The 20,000-nt window shown below is 35.7% G+C and overlaps 1 protein-coding gene across 3 annotated transcripts in view; it reads left to right on the plus strand.

Annotated features, from left to right (window-relative positions):
• eea1 (early endosome antigen 1) overlaps positions 1 to 20,000 on the plus strand; it is a 164,269-nt gene that overhangs the window by 24,291 nt on the left and 119,978 nt on the right. For all 3 annotated transcript variants that reach the window (XM_039761542.1, XM_039761543.1, XM_039761545.1), the window contains exon 2: positions 5,573 to 5,650. In XM_039761542.1, the coding sequence (XP_039617476.1) occupies positions 5,573 to 5,650 (78 nt within the window). The remainder of the gene's footprint in view (positions 1 to 5,572; positions 5,651 to 20,000) is intronic.

The following is a 20,000-nucleotide window of genomic DNA, read 5'->3' on the forward strand; positions in this document are numbered from 1 at the left end:
GCTTCGATGCATGTACTCCATAACGTGTTAAAAAAAAAATAATGCTTTTAATCACACTTTCAATTCCAAGCAAAGGGAAACTTTTGTCCATGCATGATTTCCTGGTACATCGACAGTACCGCCGCTCCCTATCCGCAGAGTATGCAATCTGCGTAGGGCACCAACTACCAGGGGGGCACCATCCCAGCTGATCAAAAAAATCATTTTTATATATTATAATAATAAATTAATATTAATAATATACATATCCAAATAAACAAAAATCGAAACGTATATATTGCATTTTACAGTGAACACAGTGTAGGCTAAGCACACGTGATGACGCCGCGCCCTCACCTCTGTTACGGCTGCCTATTTGGCCAAAAATGATAATAATTGAACAATATGCCTGCTCCTGGAAAGAGATATCAACAGTCCGGCGTCGAGAAACGAAAGAAAAAAAAAGCCCAAGATGAAGGCCGTGCATGTACCCAAATCTCTGCATTGCTCTGCGCATAGCAGTGACACTCCCTGTAACTGTTGCCTCTACTGAGCGAAGTTTTTCTAAAATGAAGCTCATCAAAATGTACTTGCGCTCATCTATGGCACAAGAGCGCATGAGGCGTCTGGCAATTGTCAGCATCAACTCTGAATTAGCAAAGGCTTTATCATATGAAGAGGTCATTTACGACTTTGCCTCAAGAAAAAGCAGAAGTGTGCCTTTGTAAATTTTGAACTTTGGAAAGCTCCAGCAGATGACAGTGTTGATTTTATTTCAGTTTATTATTGTTTATTTTATTTATTATAAATAGTGTAATTTTAGTTTGTATTTTTTGCTGTAGAGCTACAATTGTAATTTATAAATGATGCAATTTATTTATGTATTTACTTTTATTTGAATAAAGTTCTATTTTGGCCCCTATAGTAGGTGTTTTTTTTTATTTTATTTTTACTTCCGTAATATTTGGGGGAGGGGGGCACAAAAGTAAATTTCTGCTTAGGGCACCTATTTGGCCAGCAGCGGCCCTGTACATCGATTACATTGATATACACATCAGAGCTACAAAAATGTTAGACTCGGAATAGAATAATAAATTCTATATACATATGTATATGTGTGTGTGTATATGTATGTATGTATGTATGTATGTATGTATGTGTTTGTGTGTGTGTGTGTGTACGTGTATATATGTGTATGTGTGTATATATATATATATATATATATATATATATATATATATATATATATGCCAGCAACACTCATGACAATGACAACACAATTACATTGTCAATCATGTTATGTTATTATTAAAATGTTTCCTTTTCTTTTTCATTACTTCTTTAACACACTACTTCTCGGTATTTTGCTAGTTATACAATAAATGAACAATAAAGCAATAATTCCTACTCCTATCCTCCGCTTAGTGTTTCTCACTGCCTCCCATATGAACACCACTGCCGCCTGTCGTATGGGGTATGGAACCACTCCAAATCCTCAACTTTTCTCAGTCTGTCCATTATGTTATGCCAACTGGACACAGACTAATTTCCCGCCAGCCACTCCATCTGTCTTTCAACACAGGCATCCTGTCCAGGTTAAAAAAAAAAGAGACCCAATCTTCTCTTTCAGTGTGTGTATAATATAATTAGTAAGTCTCCTACATATGAATGAGTTCTGTTCCGAGAGCGTGTTTGCAAGTTTACTTTGTTCGTAAGTCCAACAGAGTTAGCCTAGGCACCCAACGAACACAATGCAACCCCCAACCCTTAATGTTACCCTTATTATTATTATTAAGCCTTTATTACATTGTAATTTACATTTATTTCCACCAAAGTAGAAATGGGAAGCTTTGTGTTATCTTCATCATGACTGGAATCCCTCTAATGTCTATATCTCATCAGTCATAATAATTTTATTATTGAGATATTAAAAGCTGTACACAGTATTGAGATTATATTTATATCAGAATTGTTGTAGAAGTATTGCATTGTGTATGTAATGATTAGTCATTTAACTTCTTTTAAGTGTCAAAATAATTAAGTCATTAAAGTTACTTGATGGAATCATCTGTTGTTTCGGTACCTTGATTGTTTAGGAAAGTGAGACAAAAACAATTATCTGATCACATGTATGTACAAATATAAAGATAATTTGAAACAACAATATAGAAATAATGCAATTCAAAAGTATTTTATGCACCTGTTCAAGCTTATTTTGGAATTATATTTTTGGAATGATATGATCAATACTCTTTAGAATGGTCAGAAAATTGATTCTGGTTTTATTTAAATTTCATTCTTTTTGTTTATAAATATGAAATTGATAAATAATACAGTTCAAATTTGTTACTCATATATTTCTTAATGAAGTGGATTTAAGAAAAATCTTACAAAAGATAGAAAAAGAAGCATGAATTAAATGAAAATTACGGACTATGGAAGGTCTTCATAGTGAATAAAATAATCACTACCATATCACCTTATTTTGAAAAGTAATGAAATAGAGCGCTTTTTTTTTTTTACTTTTATCACCTTGTTTTATAAAGTTATAACAATATTGAGTCCGATCAAGTTGCCAATCAACTCCAGGGGAATGGGACAGAGGAGGTGTTGAAAACTGTAGGTGTACATTTATTATATAATACTACAAAAAAAAAAAAAAGCGTCCTGTTTCCAATTCAGTGCAAATAAATGTAAATTATAATGTAATAAAGGCCAGTTTTTGTCATGTTAAATATTGTAATTAAATAGCACATTAAGTACTTTAGAATTACAATTATCCAGGGTCTTTAGATTTTGTGAGACGGTTTTTCTGTGAAGCTCGCAGTACAGAGGTGAAAAGATTAAAATCACTTACTAAACTAAACACAGTTGAAGTGAGAAGTATTCTCCATCGAAGTGTATACACTATAGTTATGAAGGACAAAGAATAGTGGAAAGTCAAGGTGCCAAACCCCACCCATTGACCCATGCTGTTTACATTTTAAGAACTTGAAAATTAAAATTCAGTGAGCAGCAGGTGGCACTAGTGCTTAATTTTGTTTTACTTTTCATTTTTGCAGCTTCACTGCTGTTCAGGATGAAATTGAAATCGCAAAAGGTGTTATTTTATTTTTATTTTTGCAGCATTCTTGCGTGTATACTTTTCAAATAAAATTGCTGTTCTGAAATTGTGTTCTTTCATTTTATTTTTCATTTTTGTGGGATTCTTGCATGTAGACATTGAAAATGAAATTGCAAAGAGAGATTGCATTTTCAATTTATAATCTTCCTCCCATATATAGGTGTAACACACTTGTCACACACATCTTCCCTTAGCATGTTTGCCTGTGTGAAATGCTATTACAATACTTCTGTAATATAACATTCTAAAGCAGTGTAACTGTTGAAAAGTCACAGTGGCTGCAGCATTTCGTTATCACAACTTTTTACATTTGTAACAAATTACTGCATCTTGTAGAACTTACTTCTTTTGTCTTAATTTTAATTAACTTGATTTTTAAGGTTCATAATCCTATCATTTATGGCATTGATGTCTGCTGCTAGTCATGTGGTCATGCTATATGATGTCTTGTGTGTATGGCTCAGCATAATCATGCTAATGTTATAAAAGGTTTTGTTGTGTTACCACTGATATCTAAACTTTTTATCTTAGAAAATGAATTACACGACAGGCAGTGTTAATAGATAGATGAGAGCTGATAATTACAAATGGAACAATGGGTGCAAATAAATCAAAGAAGGGCACTAATTGATGGACAGACTTAGTGATCACTGCAATAATGACTGTTTTTTTGTTTTCTGCATAGATGGTATGACATATGTTTGCTTCCCATTCTGAAGTGGGAGTGACCATAGTGCAAAATAATGAAAAATATAATTTATTACACATAGTGTACCATACTTGAAGACCTGTTTGATTGCTCCCTCTGTATTTGTTTATTCAGGGTATTACTGTTTAAGTATTGAAAACTTAATTGAGAGTTTTAAATCTCTCTACTTGGCTTCCTGTTACTCTAGATGAGACTTGGACTTGCGGGTCATTTTCATGCTCTCAGATGGATTAGGAGCGTGAACACTGAATTCCTAACAAAAAAATCATATGGAGTGATGGATGGTCTTTTACATAAGTCAATAATAATTATGGTTCAGTAATTTATGTTGAATGTGTGATTTATTTTTTTATTTTTTACTGTTTTATAATTGTCCTTAATTTGTTACTTAGGAATTAACTTTTTAATTGTTAATGTTTCTTTAAGATCACATACATAGGATGTTAACCTTCTTGTTGCAGTTTCTCTTGAGCAGATTTTGCCTCTCTTACCAGTTGCTCAGTTGAACTCCGCAAGTGCACAGCGGAATTTGTGGACATGCTCTTTCGCAATGCCTTGAGTTTAAACTCTGTTTTAGAAAATATTTAACAAAATTTTGTTAAATTGAAGGCTAATAATAGGCTGAAGTCAAATCAATGTGAATATTCCAGAAAGTAACTAAGATTACTTATGAATTTATACTTCATTTCACCCCTTTTTATTTGCCAAACTGATTTCTGCCAACTTATGGCTGAGTTTTGACTCAAGACACTTGTGTGTTAATCTGAAATCAAATATTTTAACTTGCAAACTTGTAATTCTCAAAGCCACTCACTCCAATTCGGTGGAACAGGGAGCAAGAGCTTATCCTGGCAGTATTAGGCACAATATAGGAAAAGGGCACGATAAGATAAAGTAAGTGTTCACTTTCAGGTCTATAAAATCACCCAAATTTGTTGTTACATTGAAAGGAATTGCCCCCTATGTTAAAAAAGAAATCCAGGCACTGGATTTAAAGTGTACTTAATATTTTAATGTTCTTAAGCTGTCATTTTTCAATAATTTATCAAAAACAAATGCTTTATACTGTATATTACACATTAATGGATGAGAATTTATTGGCTGGTATTGGACTGTCCTGTTATCGAAGTGCTAAACATCAGTATTGGCAATCAAAATGATATTGGCATATCTCTATTTTTAATTAGTTGTCATTTTTATGGTTTCTGTTTCTTTCTCCTTGAATTATTACAAATGTTTCCTTTTTTTAATTATTATTGAGATATTACAGTCTTCAAATAAGTGGTTAGACTACTTCCCAGACAATGTCTGCATCTGTTGTTTCCCAGGGAAGTTTAAGAATTAACACTGGTTACAGTCATGCTAAATTTATTTTGAGATTGTTCAAGGCAGCTTTCACAATTTGTATTGCATTAGAAAACTTTGTATGCAGTAATATTAAACATACATCTTTGAAGCCTGTAATTTATGATGTACTGTATAATAAATTAAACCTCAGACAAGATACACAGCATCAGCTGAAATAAAGTTCAACAGTTTCTGAATCTGACAAAGGTAACTGTGGTAAAAAGTAATACTTTTGACTACATTCCTGCCAATTTCTGATTATAAAGTGCCAAAGATTATGCTGTTACATATGCTGTCATTTAACAAAAATGGTTTACAATGTTTTATTTTGTAATTTTTTTTGATCTACAAATTTTTTCTCTCATTGGATGACTAAGAGTAATTTTGAATGTTATTTTAATTTATTTTTTCAGACTCCAGGAAAAGGTGGTTCCCAGAGCTCTGACATTGACCAAACTGCTTCTGATGTAAATAATGAGGAGTCATCAGAGGTATGATAGGTGATTGTTGTGTTTTCTTTTGATTTCAGTTTGGCCTTTCACATGTTCTGTATATTTTTTTTTCTTCTGTGTGTGTATGTATGTATGTCTTTGTACTATTAGGTTTTATTTGGACTTTTCTTACTGAGTGTTTTTTTTTGTTTGTATGTTGTATTTTCAAAGATCTTGGCTGTCTAATATTTAGCGAAGTTGAATGTTATACAGGTTGGGAAATGAGTATTTCAATCTTCAAAAAAAAAAAAAAATCTTCAATCTGTTGCTCTTGACCTTTGGAAACCTAAATCAGCAGCCTGATGGCAACAGCTGTAATTTAGAGCAAAGAGGATGGATAATGTCTGAAACAATCGAGTTGGCTTTTTTTTCTAAACTGTTTGCAATACATTTCAGTGACAGAGGTCTGCTGTGAACCAATAATTTTCCTGCAAATTTTTATAATGCTGTGAAGATAATTTATATTCTTACTGCTGAGTTTGCCAAATCAACAGATAAAAGCAAATGTAAAAATGGTTTCAATAAAGGACTTCTAAAGAAGCATCATTATGGCTTTATCCACTTTAAAACAGTTGAGTTTCCTAAGAGAGAATATTTCTACTGTTTTAGTGCATGTCCAAGACCTGAAGTGTGTGGCTGTCATTAATGGCAATAAAATACATAATATGTAACAGTATCCCTAGCTTAATCTTTGCTTTACTGCTTAATATGAACAAGTACTTTTATAATCTTGTTGTCGAACCAGAGTTTTTATCAGCATTTTTGCATCTTACCCTCCTCATACATCAAAGAAACTAATTAAACACTCATAATCCATTATACTGTAATGGACTATGCATGATACGAAGTGCTGGTTGTCTCTTTCAATTGTCATGCCAAAAAAGAAAAATGTTTTGAGCTAATACTTGATCTCCTACAGAACTGTAGCTTTAATAGTAATAAGAAAATCATTTTGTATAGGCAGATAATGACAGAGTGAGCTATCAAGATATGAGTATACTTTGCAAACCAAACACTTCTGTAAATTCTCTGAAGTTGCCCATATTGTCAGCCTCTACTCTTATCAAGTCCCCTAGACTTGGTAGCAAATCAGTTACATTGTGTCTGTTAAGACATCTGAGGACAACACGGTTCTTTCTCAGTATTTCATTTTGCTTTGTCACTTGATGGTGTTCATCCTTAATGTCTTCCACTGTCACCCTGCCAGGCATTCACAGTCGTGCACATGCACTTAATTAAGGGATTCTAACAAATAAAAATGTTATTTCTTATATGTATTGTTTACTCGCCTTTTTAATGTAAAAGGTATTGCCATGCTGCATCAGGGTGGATAATCTATAAATGCATATACAGTGGTACCTCTGGTCACGACCGTAATTCATTCCAAAACTCTGGACATGACCCAATTTGGTCGTGACCCGAACGTAATTTCCCCATAAGATTGTATGTAAATACAATTAATCCCTTCCAGACTGTATGAACTGTATGTAAATATATATATTTTTAGGCACAAAAATAGTTAATTATACCATAGAATGCACAGTATAATAGTAAACTAAATGTACAAACATTGAATAACACTGAGAAAACCTTGAACAACAGAGAAAAATAGCACTGCGTTCGTGCTAGACCCTTATGAACCGCTCTCTGTAAACACTTTTTTTATGACTTTTAAGCGTAAGGAAAAAAAATTAAATGCCACTTCTCATGTGAAATTTTTCAAACCATCCTCTACTGGCTTTAAATTCCTCACCTCCGCCACTCGAAGAAGGATTTTATTTCAGCAAATTGCCATGAGTCTTCCTGGCTTTCTTGCATATGATCGCCTTGCAGGGCTCGCAAAATCGCGAGCCCGACGTCCTGGGGCTATTGTGTCTTCCAGTCGGGCTACCAAAATCTATCTCAGCCCTGCCCGTCGGGCTATCATAGGAAGGAAAAATATATGTCAATGCTTTTGCATTCTTTCGCAAATGTAGCTGGGTAATTATGTCATTTTCGGGCATCGATGAGCCACTGTCATTATGTGAAATATTGAAATCGTGTTTGAATTTGCACTTGTTTTTTTACTTTCACTTTCACTTTGTGATCGTGCGAACTGTGTATAGAGAGCGGAAGTACTGATTGGTCAGTGACGGATTAACTGCGCACCAATTCCTCTGACATTGTCTTATCACTCATTAGCTTACTATTCAAACGTGACAAGTGAAATCTCCCGCAGCAAGCTTAAACATGTGATAGAGGTTGCGCTGAGAATTTAAAAAATCGCTGACCGTTATGTGTGTGTGTGTGTGTAAAAATAGATGGATTTACGCAGGTATTTTAGTTCCGCTGAGCCAAATAAGACCGGTGAGGGTGAAGAAGGGACAGCCAAAGAAAAGCCTACCACAAAGCGGAAGCATTATGACAAATCAGACTATGAGGCAAAAAGAAAGTGCAGCTTTTTGGTTTCATGGACAAAAGAATTTTTGTGGCTGGAATATGACAAGCTAAATAACATAATGTTCTGCTGGGTGTGTCGTGAGTTTCCCTTGATTTCTGACTCGACAAGCGCCTTTGTTACTGGGACCAGTAATTTTAGGAAAGACCCCATCAGAACCCATGAGAAATCACTGCATCACAAGAAATGCATTGGTGCTCAGTCTGCAGCATCTTTTCCAGAACAAACACCAATTGCAAAAAACATACTAAAAATAAACAAAGCACAACAAGAAGTCCTGAAAAAGCTGTTTGGAACAGCGTACTATGTTGCAAAGAGAGAACTACCATTGGCAAAATTTAGCAGTCTTTGCAAACTTCAAAAAGCAAATGGCCTAGATCTTGGTTCCACTTACCTCAATCACCATGCTTGCAGAGAGTTTATTGGAGCAATAGCACAAACTTCAAGAGGCCAGATCGAAAAGGAAATTCAAGAAAGCAGGTTCTTATCCATTCTTGCAGATGGCAGTATAGACACTGGTATAATAGAACAGGAGTTAGTTCATGTCAGGTATGTGAGAGATAATGGTGACCTATCCACATACATGATCAAATGTCAGCCAGTCAAGAGTGCAAATGCTGCAGGCATTTTAGAAGCTATTGATGAAGCAGTGAACACCATGGGTATCAGAGAAGACACATGGAAAAAGAAAGTAGTGCGTGCAAATTTAGATGGTGCTGCAGTGATGATGGGTGAGAAAACAGGAGTAGCTGGGAGACTGAAACAGAGGATACCCCATACCATAACAATCCACTGTGTGACACACAAATTAGAGCTAACCGTGCTGGATAGCGTGAAAGACTGGTACCTGGTGAAATTTGAAGATACACTGAAAACCATGTTTAAGATGTACTACTATTCCCGAAAGAAGCGAAGAGAACTGACAGAAATAAGTGAACTGCTAAATGAGAAACTGGCACATTTCAGTGGCCTGAAGAGCACATGGTGGCTTCCAAGCTGGCAGAGATGTCTGAAGGCTGTGAAAAAAAATTACACTCCCACTGTTGTTCATATCGAGAACATGGCAGGAGGAAGTGATGCCAAGTCTGAGGATGCAGCCAAGGCTAAGGGGGTGGTGCAGGAGATGAAGACTGAGAAATTTGTTTGCTTCCTGCATTTCATGCTGGACTACAGTACCATCTTATCCAAGTGCTGTACTGATTTTCAGCATAATAACCTAAACATCACACGAACAAATCAGTTAGTTGAGAGCACCACATCACGCCTACTCAGCCTAAAAACAAAACCAGGAGAATACCAGAAAACCTTGGACACAAAGTTCACAGTGAACGAGGATGGTAGCATTTGTTACTGTGGAACTCAGCTCTCAAAAAGTCAGCAACCTACTAGAAGAACTGAGGGCACAGACAAAGACACCTTTGGTGCAGAGATTCAGAAGATTATTAACAACACAGTCAAGTACATGGACAACAGATTTAAAAATCTGCATGAAAAGCCTCTCTCTTGTTTCAAGGTTTTTTACCCTTCCACTCTTCCCTAACCCAGAGAAGAGCTGGCAAATTATGGGGATGAAGAGGTGGATTATCTTGTCACACATTTTACCAGTTTTTCTAGACGAGGAAGAGAAAGAGAAAATTCCACAAGAATGGATGGATCTAAAAATGTGGCTTGCAGAACACCGGGGTAGCAAGGTAGATTGCTAGTACAGAGATCTCCTCTCTGAGAATCCAGAACACCTCTTTCATATCTTGTTTCTGGTGAAATTAATGCTGACACTTAGTCCATCAACAGCCATCGAACCGAGTGAAGACAACACATCGTACCTCTCTACACCCTGACACACTGAATGACTGCATGCGACTCTCCATTAATGGGGAAACAGTTGACTCTTTTTGCCCTGACAAGTCAATTCGTTTCTGGATGTTTTCTGGAAAAGGTTCAAGACACCTGGGTCATAAAACCCCGACAAGAACAAAGAGCAGTGAAATGGAGGCCGATGCACAGGAAGATAAAACTGATGAAGGAGATGCTATGCCCTCAACGTCAAGTGGCACTTTCCCATCTGTGACTTCAGTGGAAATTTCAGATTCAAAATCTGACACAGACTGATTCATGTTCTACACAGTTCTTACAAGTTCATAGAAATTTCTGTTCAATTAGAACCAAATATTTGAGTTGATGATTGTAATTTTTATACAGTTGTTGTAATTTGTGTTTTAACAATTTTTTGATTGATGTTTTGTTTCCTTTACAATATTATACATTAAAAATAATCTCTTTTTTATTTGGGCTACTTAAATTTATTTTGGGCTACCAAAAACTGAAGAGTGCCTGCCTGAAGGGCTACCAGGGATTTTGAAATTTTGCGAGCCCTGCCTCACTTATGCTATCCCCTGCAAGTTGTTTCTCGTTCAACCACACTAGCAAGTTTTTCTACCTCTTCCAGCACTTGAGGCCAGAGCTTGGTTAACAGTGTAACTCCTTTTGCAACATCAGCTGCTGGAAATGCAGAATGGAAAATCATTGGCACTTAGGGAAACTGGCCTCCGGTGTGTTTTTGTTTTCCACCAGAGCGTGTGGTCGTGAACAGATGCAAAATTTTGGCAAACTTTTTGATCGTAACCTGATTTGTACATGTTCGGAAACGTTTGTGACCAGAGGTTCTACTGTAGTAGTCGTCTTGGCTACCAAACTGGTAGTCCAGGTGCACTTTCTGGTAGCCCAGCTTTATTTATGAGGTGGAGGGTTAATTGCAACTTTTTACAGCAGTTGTGTATTTTGTACTTATTTTTATTTTTTATTATTCATGAGTGCATAACACTCTTCCATTACAATATAAACAATCAGCATCTCGGAGGAGAATATTTTCAGAAGTGGATGATTTTTTTTTTAAGTCCTGTTGATTTGTGGTCTTTTTCAAATGTACTCAAAATATATTATCAAAAATAAGCTGAAATACTGCATTAATATTCTCTTTTTTCAGATCTAATTTAGACCCAACCAATTAGTTTCTCTTGTCAAAATTATTATCTGTTTGACCTTCAGGGTTATGCTGAAGTGCAATATATTCTTTAGTATTTGGGCTAATAGTAAGCAGGTGTTATTTTCGTTTTCTAATGAAATATGGTAGTCTGATTTCAAAAGGTTAATATCTAACCTCTAAGGCTGACGCATTAAAAATCTGTGACATGGGTATTGTTGGAACATTCAAGAAATAACTTGTGATCAACAAGCTCCTGAGTAATTTAGGTAATTTATTCAGTACTAGCAAGCCCTGTCAGCTGAAAACAGTTACTTGCGGTATCCGTGTACATTTTTGTTTCCAAGTTGTATAAATTCATGAAATGACTCGGCTCAGCATCAACATTTTCTAGATCTTGCAACCTGACTAGCGTAGTAGACAGTCTAATGTTACTATGCTTTTTTACCTTTTCAGTCTTAGTTTTGCTTGAAACAAAAAAAATCACTGTTATATATGGCTTCTTCATATTCTGTGCATACAGCACTGCACAGCAATCAGTGCTACTTTGTGGAATATCCTTGGTGTTTAATCAGCTAAAAAAATTATTCCAGTATTTTTAAATCTTTTTTCCATTTATTTTTGTTATACTGCTACTTTGACAGTAATTCTGATTCTTTTCACTTGGTTTTAAAGCAGTAGTGGAACGATTCACCTTGTCCTGTCCCTTTTTTTTGTTGTTGTGTTAATTATTACCCCTATTTATATTGCAGTAAACTAACAGAGGAAACAAGATTAACTTTTCTCATTCTTGCCCTCATTACCCTAGTTGCTTTACAGCTATTTCTCTTGCTTACTTTACATATTTGCTGCACAATTTTACTATGTTGGTCACTTGTGGGTGTGTGTTTTAAACCTGATTAATACTTGACACATTCACGCTGATCGCAAGGGTAGCGCGTCAAAAACGACATCAGAAGCAGCAATGTGTGCTGAATTTTCATTGTGTTTTGAGTTTTCGCCATGTGCTCCATACTATAGTGGGTTTTAGGGAGAAGCTGATTATGTGGGTGCCAGCTATTTGTAGTGAATGTGTTCATCATGTTAATCACCCACTTACAAAAATATTATGCTCTCTGTCCCTTCACTGCATTTGGTTAATGATTTGGTTAGTATCACTTCCTGCGCCGTGAAACTGTTAGATATGCAACATTGACCAAGTGCTTTCACCTACTAACTAGGAGAATATCAACTTGCCGATTGACTGGGCGGCCACAAGTATAAAAACAACAACGTTTATTTATATAGCACATTTTCATACAAATAATGTAGCTCAAAATGCTTTACATGATGAAGAAAGAGGAAAAAAAAGGCAAAGTAAGAATTAGAATAAGAGTGCACTGATTAACATAGAATAAAAGTAAGGTCTGATGGCTAGGGAGGACAGAAAAAACAAAAAAAAAAAACTCCTGACGGCTGGAGAAAAAATAAAATCTGCAGGGGTTCCAGGCCATGAGACCACCCAGCCCCCTCTAGGCATTCTACCTAATATAAATGACCTCACAATTAGTCCTCATTGTATTCAGGGTTCACATGGAAGAACTTGATGATGACGGTCACATGGACTTCTGGCCTTTAATCCATCAATGTAACAACATCACAGTGCTTTGATTAGGTGGTGGTGGCGCAGATCACCACCACAGAACACCGGAAAATGAACAGAAGAGAGAGTAGCGGTTAGTATGGATTTTAGAGCCACCATGAATAGTAATGATAATTAATTGAATATATAGAGCATTAGGATTAAACTAAAATGAAGTTATGAGAAAGCCATGTTAAATTAATGTGTTTTTAGCAGTTTTTTTTAAAGTGGTCCACTGAATTAGCCTGGCAAATTCCTATTGGCAGGCTATTCCAGATTTTAGGTTCATAACAGCAGAAGGCCGCCTCACCACATCTTTTAAGTTTAGCTCTTGGAATTCTAAGGAGACACTCATTTAAAGATCTAAAGGTTACGATTTGGAATGTAAGGTGTCAGACATTCCGAAATATAAGATGGAGTGAGATTATTTAAGGCTTTGTAAACCATAAGCATTACAGTATTTTAAAGTCAATTCTGAATGACACAGGTGACCAATGTGGTGACACCAAAACTGGAGAAATGTGCTCGGATTTTCTTTTCCTATTTAGGATTCTAGGGTAGTTTGGGTAGTCCTGAGAGGAGTGGGTTACAGTAATCTAGTCGACTGAAAACAAAAGCGTGAACTAATTTCTCAGCATCTTTCAATGATATAAGAGGTCTAACTTTTTCTGTATTTCTTAAGTGAAAAAATGCTGTCCTAGTGATCTGATTAATATGCAATTTAAAATTCAGGTCACAGTCAATAGTTACCCCTAAATTCTTTACCTCCGTCTTGACTTTTAATCCTAATGCATCAAGTTTATTTCTAATAACCTCATTATATCCAATTACCAAAATTTCAGTTTTCTCTTTATTTAGCTTGAGAACATTACTACTCATCCATTCAGAAACACAGGTAAGACACTGTGTTAGTGAAACAGCAAAGTTGGGGTCATCGAGTGTCATTGATAAATACAGCTACGTGTCATCAGCATAGCTGTGGCAGCTCATGTTATGCCCTGAGATAATCTGACCTAATGGAAGCATGTAGATCAAAAAGAGCAGTGGACCCAGGATAGAGTAAAATATAAATACATTTTGGTCGTTGACAGAGAGTGCACTTTGCATTGTAGTCTACTTACAGGCTTCACACTATAAGTATAAAGGCAATCTGGTGTTACTTTTAAAGATACCTGGTTATAATACGGCAAAGTTAAGATCGTACTTAAAGAACTTTTTTTTTTTTTTTTGTCGACTGCTGGGTATTGCAAATCTGTAGTTTGGTTATCTGGAATTAAAAACTAGTAGTCCTGACAGTCAATTTGTCCACCACTGTGTAAAGTGCAACCCAAAAGTGAACTGAAAAACAGCAAGACGTGGATAATTCTTGAGCAGACTTGCATATATAAATGACTTTATAAAAGTGTCCAACTTTATGGCCAAATGTGCTATAACATTTGTTGGTGCAATTTTTAGGGCATCTTAATAATATGTAAAATAAGTCTTTGGTCTTTGTATATAGGAGGAGGCTACTGATAATTTATTTAATAAGAAATTAAAATTTAATTTGAATTTAATGAATTGTATCTCCTGTGATTTCTTTAGTGTTTAACTGTGTAAATGTGACATTGAGAATGTAACATCTTCTTTTTAATTATAGACAATACACTGTTAATTAGAAAGTAGAGGTATGGGTTAACTCTGAAGACTAAAAATTCCAGAGTAAAATATAGCTAACAGTGTATTTATCAAATTTTACATTTTCAGTTGTTCAAACCAAAGTTGCAAAGACTTAGCATGATGTTTTCGTAGTGGTACTAGTTTTATCTTGATATGATGCTGGCATGGTATGTAGTTAGATACACTGTGGTTGACTTAGTAGGTAAGATTAAGCCTATGGAAGGATATGCATTATTTCGGTGTTAAATCTATACTAATAAAAGGCAAAGCCCTCACTCACTGACTGACTCACTCATCACTAATTCTCCAACTTCCCGTGTAGGTAGAAGGCTGAAATTTGACAGGCTCATTCCTTACAGCTTACTTCATTTCGAAATTCTACGCGTAACGGTCATAACTGAATCCTATTACGTACATATATACGTCCATAGCCTGCAGCTCGGTCGCCGTGTGAGGTGGAGTTGCGTTCTCCATCAGCACGCCTCCCACGTAATTGACTGACTGCCCATATAAGGCCGTCCATCGCTCCGGTCTCTTGATTCCCTTCTTTGGCTGCCTGCCTGCCTTTATTGCATCCTCCATCCCCATGCCTCCCACATAATTGACTGCCTGCCCATATAAGGCCGTCCCTTCACTGCAGTGTCTTCATTCCTTTCCTTGGTTCACCACGGAAGCAGCCTTTTTATTTAATCCACGGCTTCTCCACTGTTTTATTGTTCGTTTATTACGATTATTATTGTTATTGTGTAGGTATTTTAGACTTAGTTTACTGTTCAGGTACCCATTTCCTTTATTTAATCCGTGGCTTCTCCGCTGTTTTATTGTTCGTTTATTATGATTGTAGTTATTTCTTGATTCCCTTCTTTGGCTGACTGCTTGCCCATATAAGGCCGTCCTTCGCTGCGGTGTCTTCATTCCTTTCCTTGGTTCGCCACGGAAGCAGCCTTTTCATTTAATCCACGGCTTCTCCGCTGTTTTATTGTTCGTTTATTATGATTATTATAGTTATTGTGTAGGTATTTTAGACTTAGTTTACTGTTCAGGTACCCATTTCCTTTATTGTTCCAACCGTACCACCATTAACATGTCTATCGAGGTGATCACCATCGATCAAAGAACTATCACTTGCCAAGTGGTTTCCATACCCGGAGATGGCACCTGCCTTTTTCATTCTCTGTGTTACATATTGCATGGACATATCAGGCTCACTCTTGATATCCGGAGGGACATTGTGTCTTATGTATTGAATGACTGGGACAAGTTCAAGGTGTGGACTGATGACAGTACAGGAGATAATTATATTACACAGGAGCAGTATAAGACTGAAATGCTTAAGCCCTTCACCTATGGTTCTGCATGTGAGTTGATGGCTGCCGCTGAATTGTTCGGTTGTCGCTTTCAAGTGTAACCGAAAAACATATCCGTCTGTTGATTCAGTTGTAGAATTGGATGACGCGGTACACTATCCGGTAGAGTTTCTCAACACTCTAAATCCTCCAGGCACTCTTGAGCATAATCTCATTTTGAAGGTTGGGGCACCAATAATGTTACTGAGAAACATGCAGCCACTGAAACTTTGTAACGGCACAAGACTTCAGGTCACGTGTCTGCAAAACAACCTAATTGAGGCAACTATTTTTACTGGCAGTGGCTCAGGTGAGAGAGTTTTTATTCCTCACATCCCCGTTACACCATCTAATCTCCCATTTTAATTCAAACGCCTTCAATTTCCAGTGAAGCTCTGCTTCCTAATGACAATTAATAAGTCTTGGGGACAAACCCTACAAAAGGTTGGCATTGATTTGAGACAGGATTGCTTTTCACATGGCCAACTGTATGTTGCATGCTCAAGAGTAAGCTCACCGCACAGCTTGGTCATATTACAACCGGAGGTCCGAACTGACAACGTGGTATACAAAGAGATCCTTAACAAATAATTATTTGTATATTTTCCCTCAGTTTAAAAATGTTGACTTTTTTTCTTAATAAAAATTTTAAGGCAGTACTTCGCAAGCGTGGGTATTTTGCTAGTATATGTATGTGTGTGTGTGTATATATGTATATATGTGTGTGTGTGTGTATATATGTATATATATGTGTATGTGTGTGTGTACATATATATATATATATGTGTGTGTACATATATATATATGTGTATATATATGTGTGTGTACATATATATATATATATGTGTGTATATATATTTTTGTGTGTATATATATATATATATATATATATATATATATATATATATATATATGTATATATGTATATATATATGTATATGTATGTATATATGTATATATATGTATATGTATGTATATATATGTATATGTATATGTATATGTATGTGTATATGTATGTATATATATATGTATATATATGTATGTATATACATATATATATATATACACATACATATATACATATATATATATATATATATATATATATATATATATATATATATGTATATATATATATGTATATATGTATGTGTATATATATATATATGTATATGTATATATGTATGTGTATGTATATATGTATGTGTATGTATATATGTATGTATATATATATGTATGTATATATATGTATATATGTATGTATATATATGTATATATGTATGTATATATATGTATGTATATATGTATGTATATATATGTATGTATATATGTATGTATATATATGTATGTATATATGTATGTATATATATATATATGTATGCCACCTCCCATGACATTGTGAGATGACAGATGCAGATCTAATGATTTATTGGTTATGTGGAGAAAGAAAAAAGAAGGATAGGAATTGGGGTTTTGGTACGTCAGACAGAGACAGCACACATGCAATAAAGAAAGCTTGCTTAGTAGAACATCCATTTAATTCTGTGTTCGTGTCTCCGACCACCAGATCACGAACCCAACATTTACACAATATTTAAGTTAAACCCGTGCGATACCCATTCATACATTCATTTTTTTGGAGCCTCGTCACACCTGCCATAATGTTCTCTACACTGAACGTACACCTGGGGACCCCTTACTGCGAGGGAGCAGCACTACTGCCACACTACCGTGCAAGTTTAATACATGCTTTAATGCATTTCATCATAAAAATGATATCAAGTATTTATCTTAGCATTGTAAATGTTCAGAGAGCAGAAATATCATCAACTGAATGCATTCTGTGCGGCGATCCCTCCCAGTGCTTACTCAGTGCAAGAGGAAGTCCGTTTAAGATGCGTGTAGTAATTAACAACTCGGTCGGGGTACACTTAACACAGCATTTAATGCACTACATTACCTTATGACGGGGTTTGAGAAAGTCTAGTAAATTAAACATTGATTTGAAGATCAAGTTTAGTTTACAACATTCTACTTTAATGACAAAATAAACTATGAGAATAAAGTGGAAATGTCAAGAATAAAGTCGACATGTTGACTTTATTCTCGTCATAAACGTCGAGATTAAAGTGGAAATGTCGAGAATAAAGTCACCATGTCAACTTTATTCTCAACATATAGTTTTTTTTTTCTTCACTGTGCCTGTATTTTTTTTTTTTTCTTCACCGTGGCCCTAATACGCTTCCGTAGTTTTGTTAAAGTGACCCATTTGCCATTCCTTTTTGTTCATATCTTGCCCTGCCGTAGTGCAAGTGTGCATTGAATATCCAACAGGCTCTCGCTTTCCCACTCAAAAGTCTTATTTATAGGTACTTTTAATATTTTATATTTTTTGCTGCTTATCCGGCATAAACAAATAATGGTTTAAAGATTTTGATTGGCTATTAGCCAATGAAAATGTTATGTGGTGCTCATTGTGCATGAAATATTCAAACAAACATGCCCCAAGGAGGGAGTTACCTTGGGTAAATGTGCCATGCACAAGAATTCGAAAAGAAGGCAAAAAATTAGTGGCCACATACAACGTTGTTTGAAAAGCTGTTGGGACACTGTAAAGAAATGGGTTGTTCCTTTTTCCAACATCTCAATGTTGGTAAAAATGCACATTACACCTCTGAAAGAATAATGCAAGAGCTCCTGGATGTCTTGGCATCAGAAATAAAATCTAACATACTGAAAAATATACACGCTGAAAATTTTTTCAGTATTCTGTGTGATTAAACCACAGACATCTGAGTTGTAAAACAATTAATTATTTACATTAAAAAAGTTTGCCAGGTCACTAAAGAGGTCAGAATTAGTTTTGTATAAACCTACAATATGATTGATAGCAAAGCGGAGACTATAACCAACACACTGAGTGAGACTATGGACATTCTAATCTGGTTGGATTAGGGTCAGATGGAGCGGCTGTTCTGATTGGGAAACAGAAAGTTACGGCACAACTGCTTAAAGATAAAACATCTGGATTCTTAGTCAACTGCCACTGTGTAAACCGCCGATTGGCCCTTGCAAGTGCCCAAGCAGCAGCTGCTGTACCTTATTTAACAAAACTGAATGGCAGCTGTTCTATTTCTTTCAGAACTCTTCAGTTAGGATGGCTGGTTTAACGGAAATTCAAAATATTCTGAACATTCTCCAGATTAAGCTGAAAATGGCCAGTGACACAAGATGGCTGTCTCATGACTTTGCAGTACAGTCACTACGACAGTGTATGTATGATGAGTGTCAGAGCTGCACTGGAAACAGAGCCCACTGAATGAAATGACATCACAGCTGAAGGATTAAGCAGATGTATTAAAACGTACAATTTTGTTTCCTCTTTGATGATGCTTTCAGACGTATTAGCTTTGTTGTCCAACTTATCTAAGGCTTGGAAAAGGCAAGTTGTCAATCTTACCGAAATAGAGCTAATTTTGCTCGCCACATAATTGTCCATCATGGAGTTGAAAGACACTCCTGGGAGATATTTTCAAAGCCTTCATTATTGTCTGGTAGAAGAATGGTCAGATCTTCACATTGTTTATACACAGAGTGATGTAATGTCATTCAAAACTGCAATATATGATAAATACCTAGAGACAGTTGTCAAGCACCTAAATGCAAGATTCCCTGACATGCCAATTATTGCCAGCTTTTCAAAGGTTTTCAATGCAGAAACTCACGATTCAAGCAAGTCTGCCGAAATTCTTTTCGATCATTATTTCAAAAAGGGTAACCCTCCAATTTTAAAATATGAAAATAGCAGGCAAGAATGAGCAGTTGCGTCTAAAATGATCAGACGTCAATCAAACAAAGACTTCAGTCCAAAACAGATTCTCTAAAAATGGCAATGACATCAGAGCTCAAAGAGTTGTTTCCAAATTTAGCCAGACTATCTCATATTGGGCTAGTGATCCCAGTAAGCACAGCTGAATGTGAAAGGGGATTTTCTGCCCTTAAAATGATCAAGACATGTTTGAGAAGTTGCATGAAACAAAGCACGCTAAATAATCTCATGCTGATCTCCTTGGAGGGCCCAGATCCTGGAGACTTTGATTATGGAAAAGCTGCAGACAACTAGGCCTCTAGGAAGAAAAGAAAAATACATTTTTACCTGAAGACACCTTCTGCATATGCAAGTTGGCTTTGGAGAATGTTTTTAAATTTTTCTTCATTAGGTTTCCCATACTTTTTTTTCATTGTTTTCACTTTTCTTCCTCATAGCGACAATACTTGTGCCTCTTGGATTGTCATAACAATTGTTA

The sequence above is a fragment of the Polypterus senegalus genome, chromosome 8 (genome assembly GCF_016835505.1).
Source record: "Polypterus senegalus isolate Bchr_013 chromosome 8, ASM1683550v1, whole genome shotgun sequence".
In the NCBI taxonomy this organism is placed as follows: domain Eukaryota; kingdom Metazoa; phylum Chordata; class Cladistia; order Polypteriformes; family Polypteridae; genus Polypterus; species Polypterus senegalus.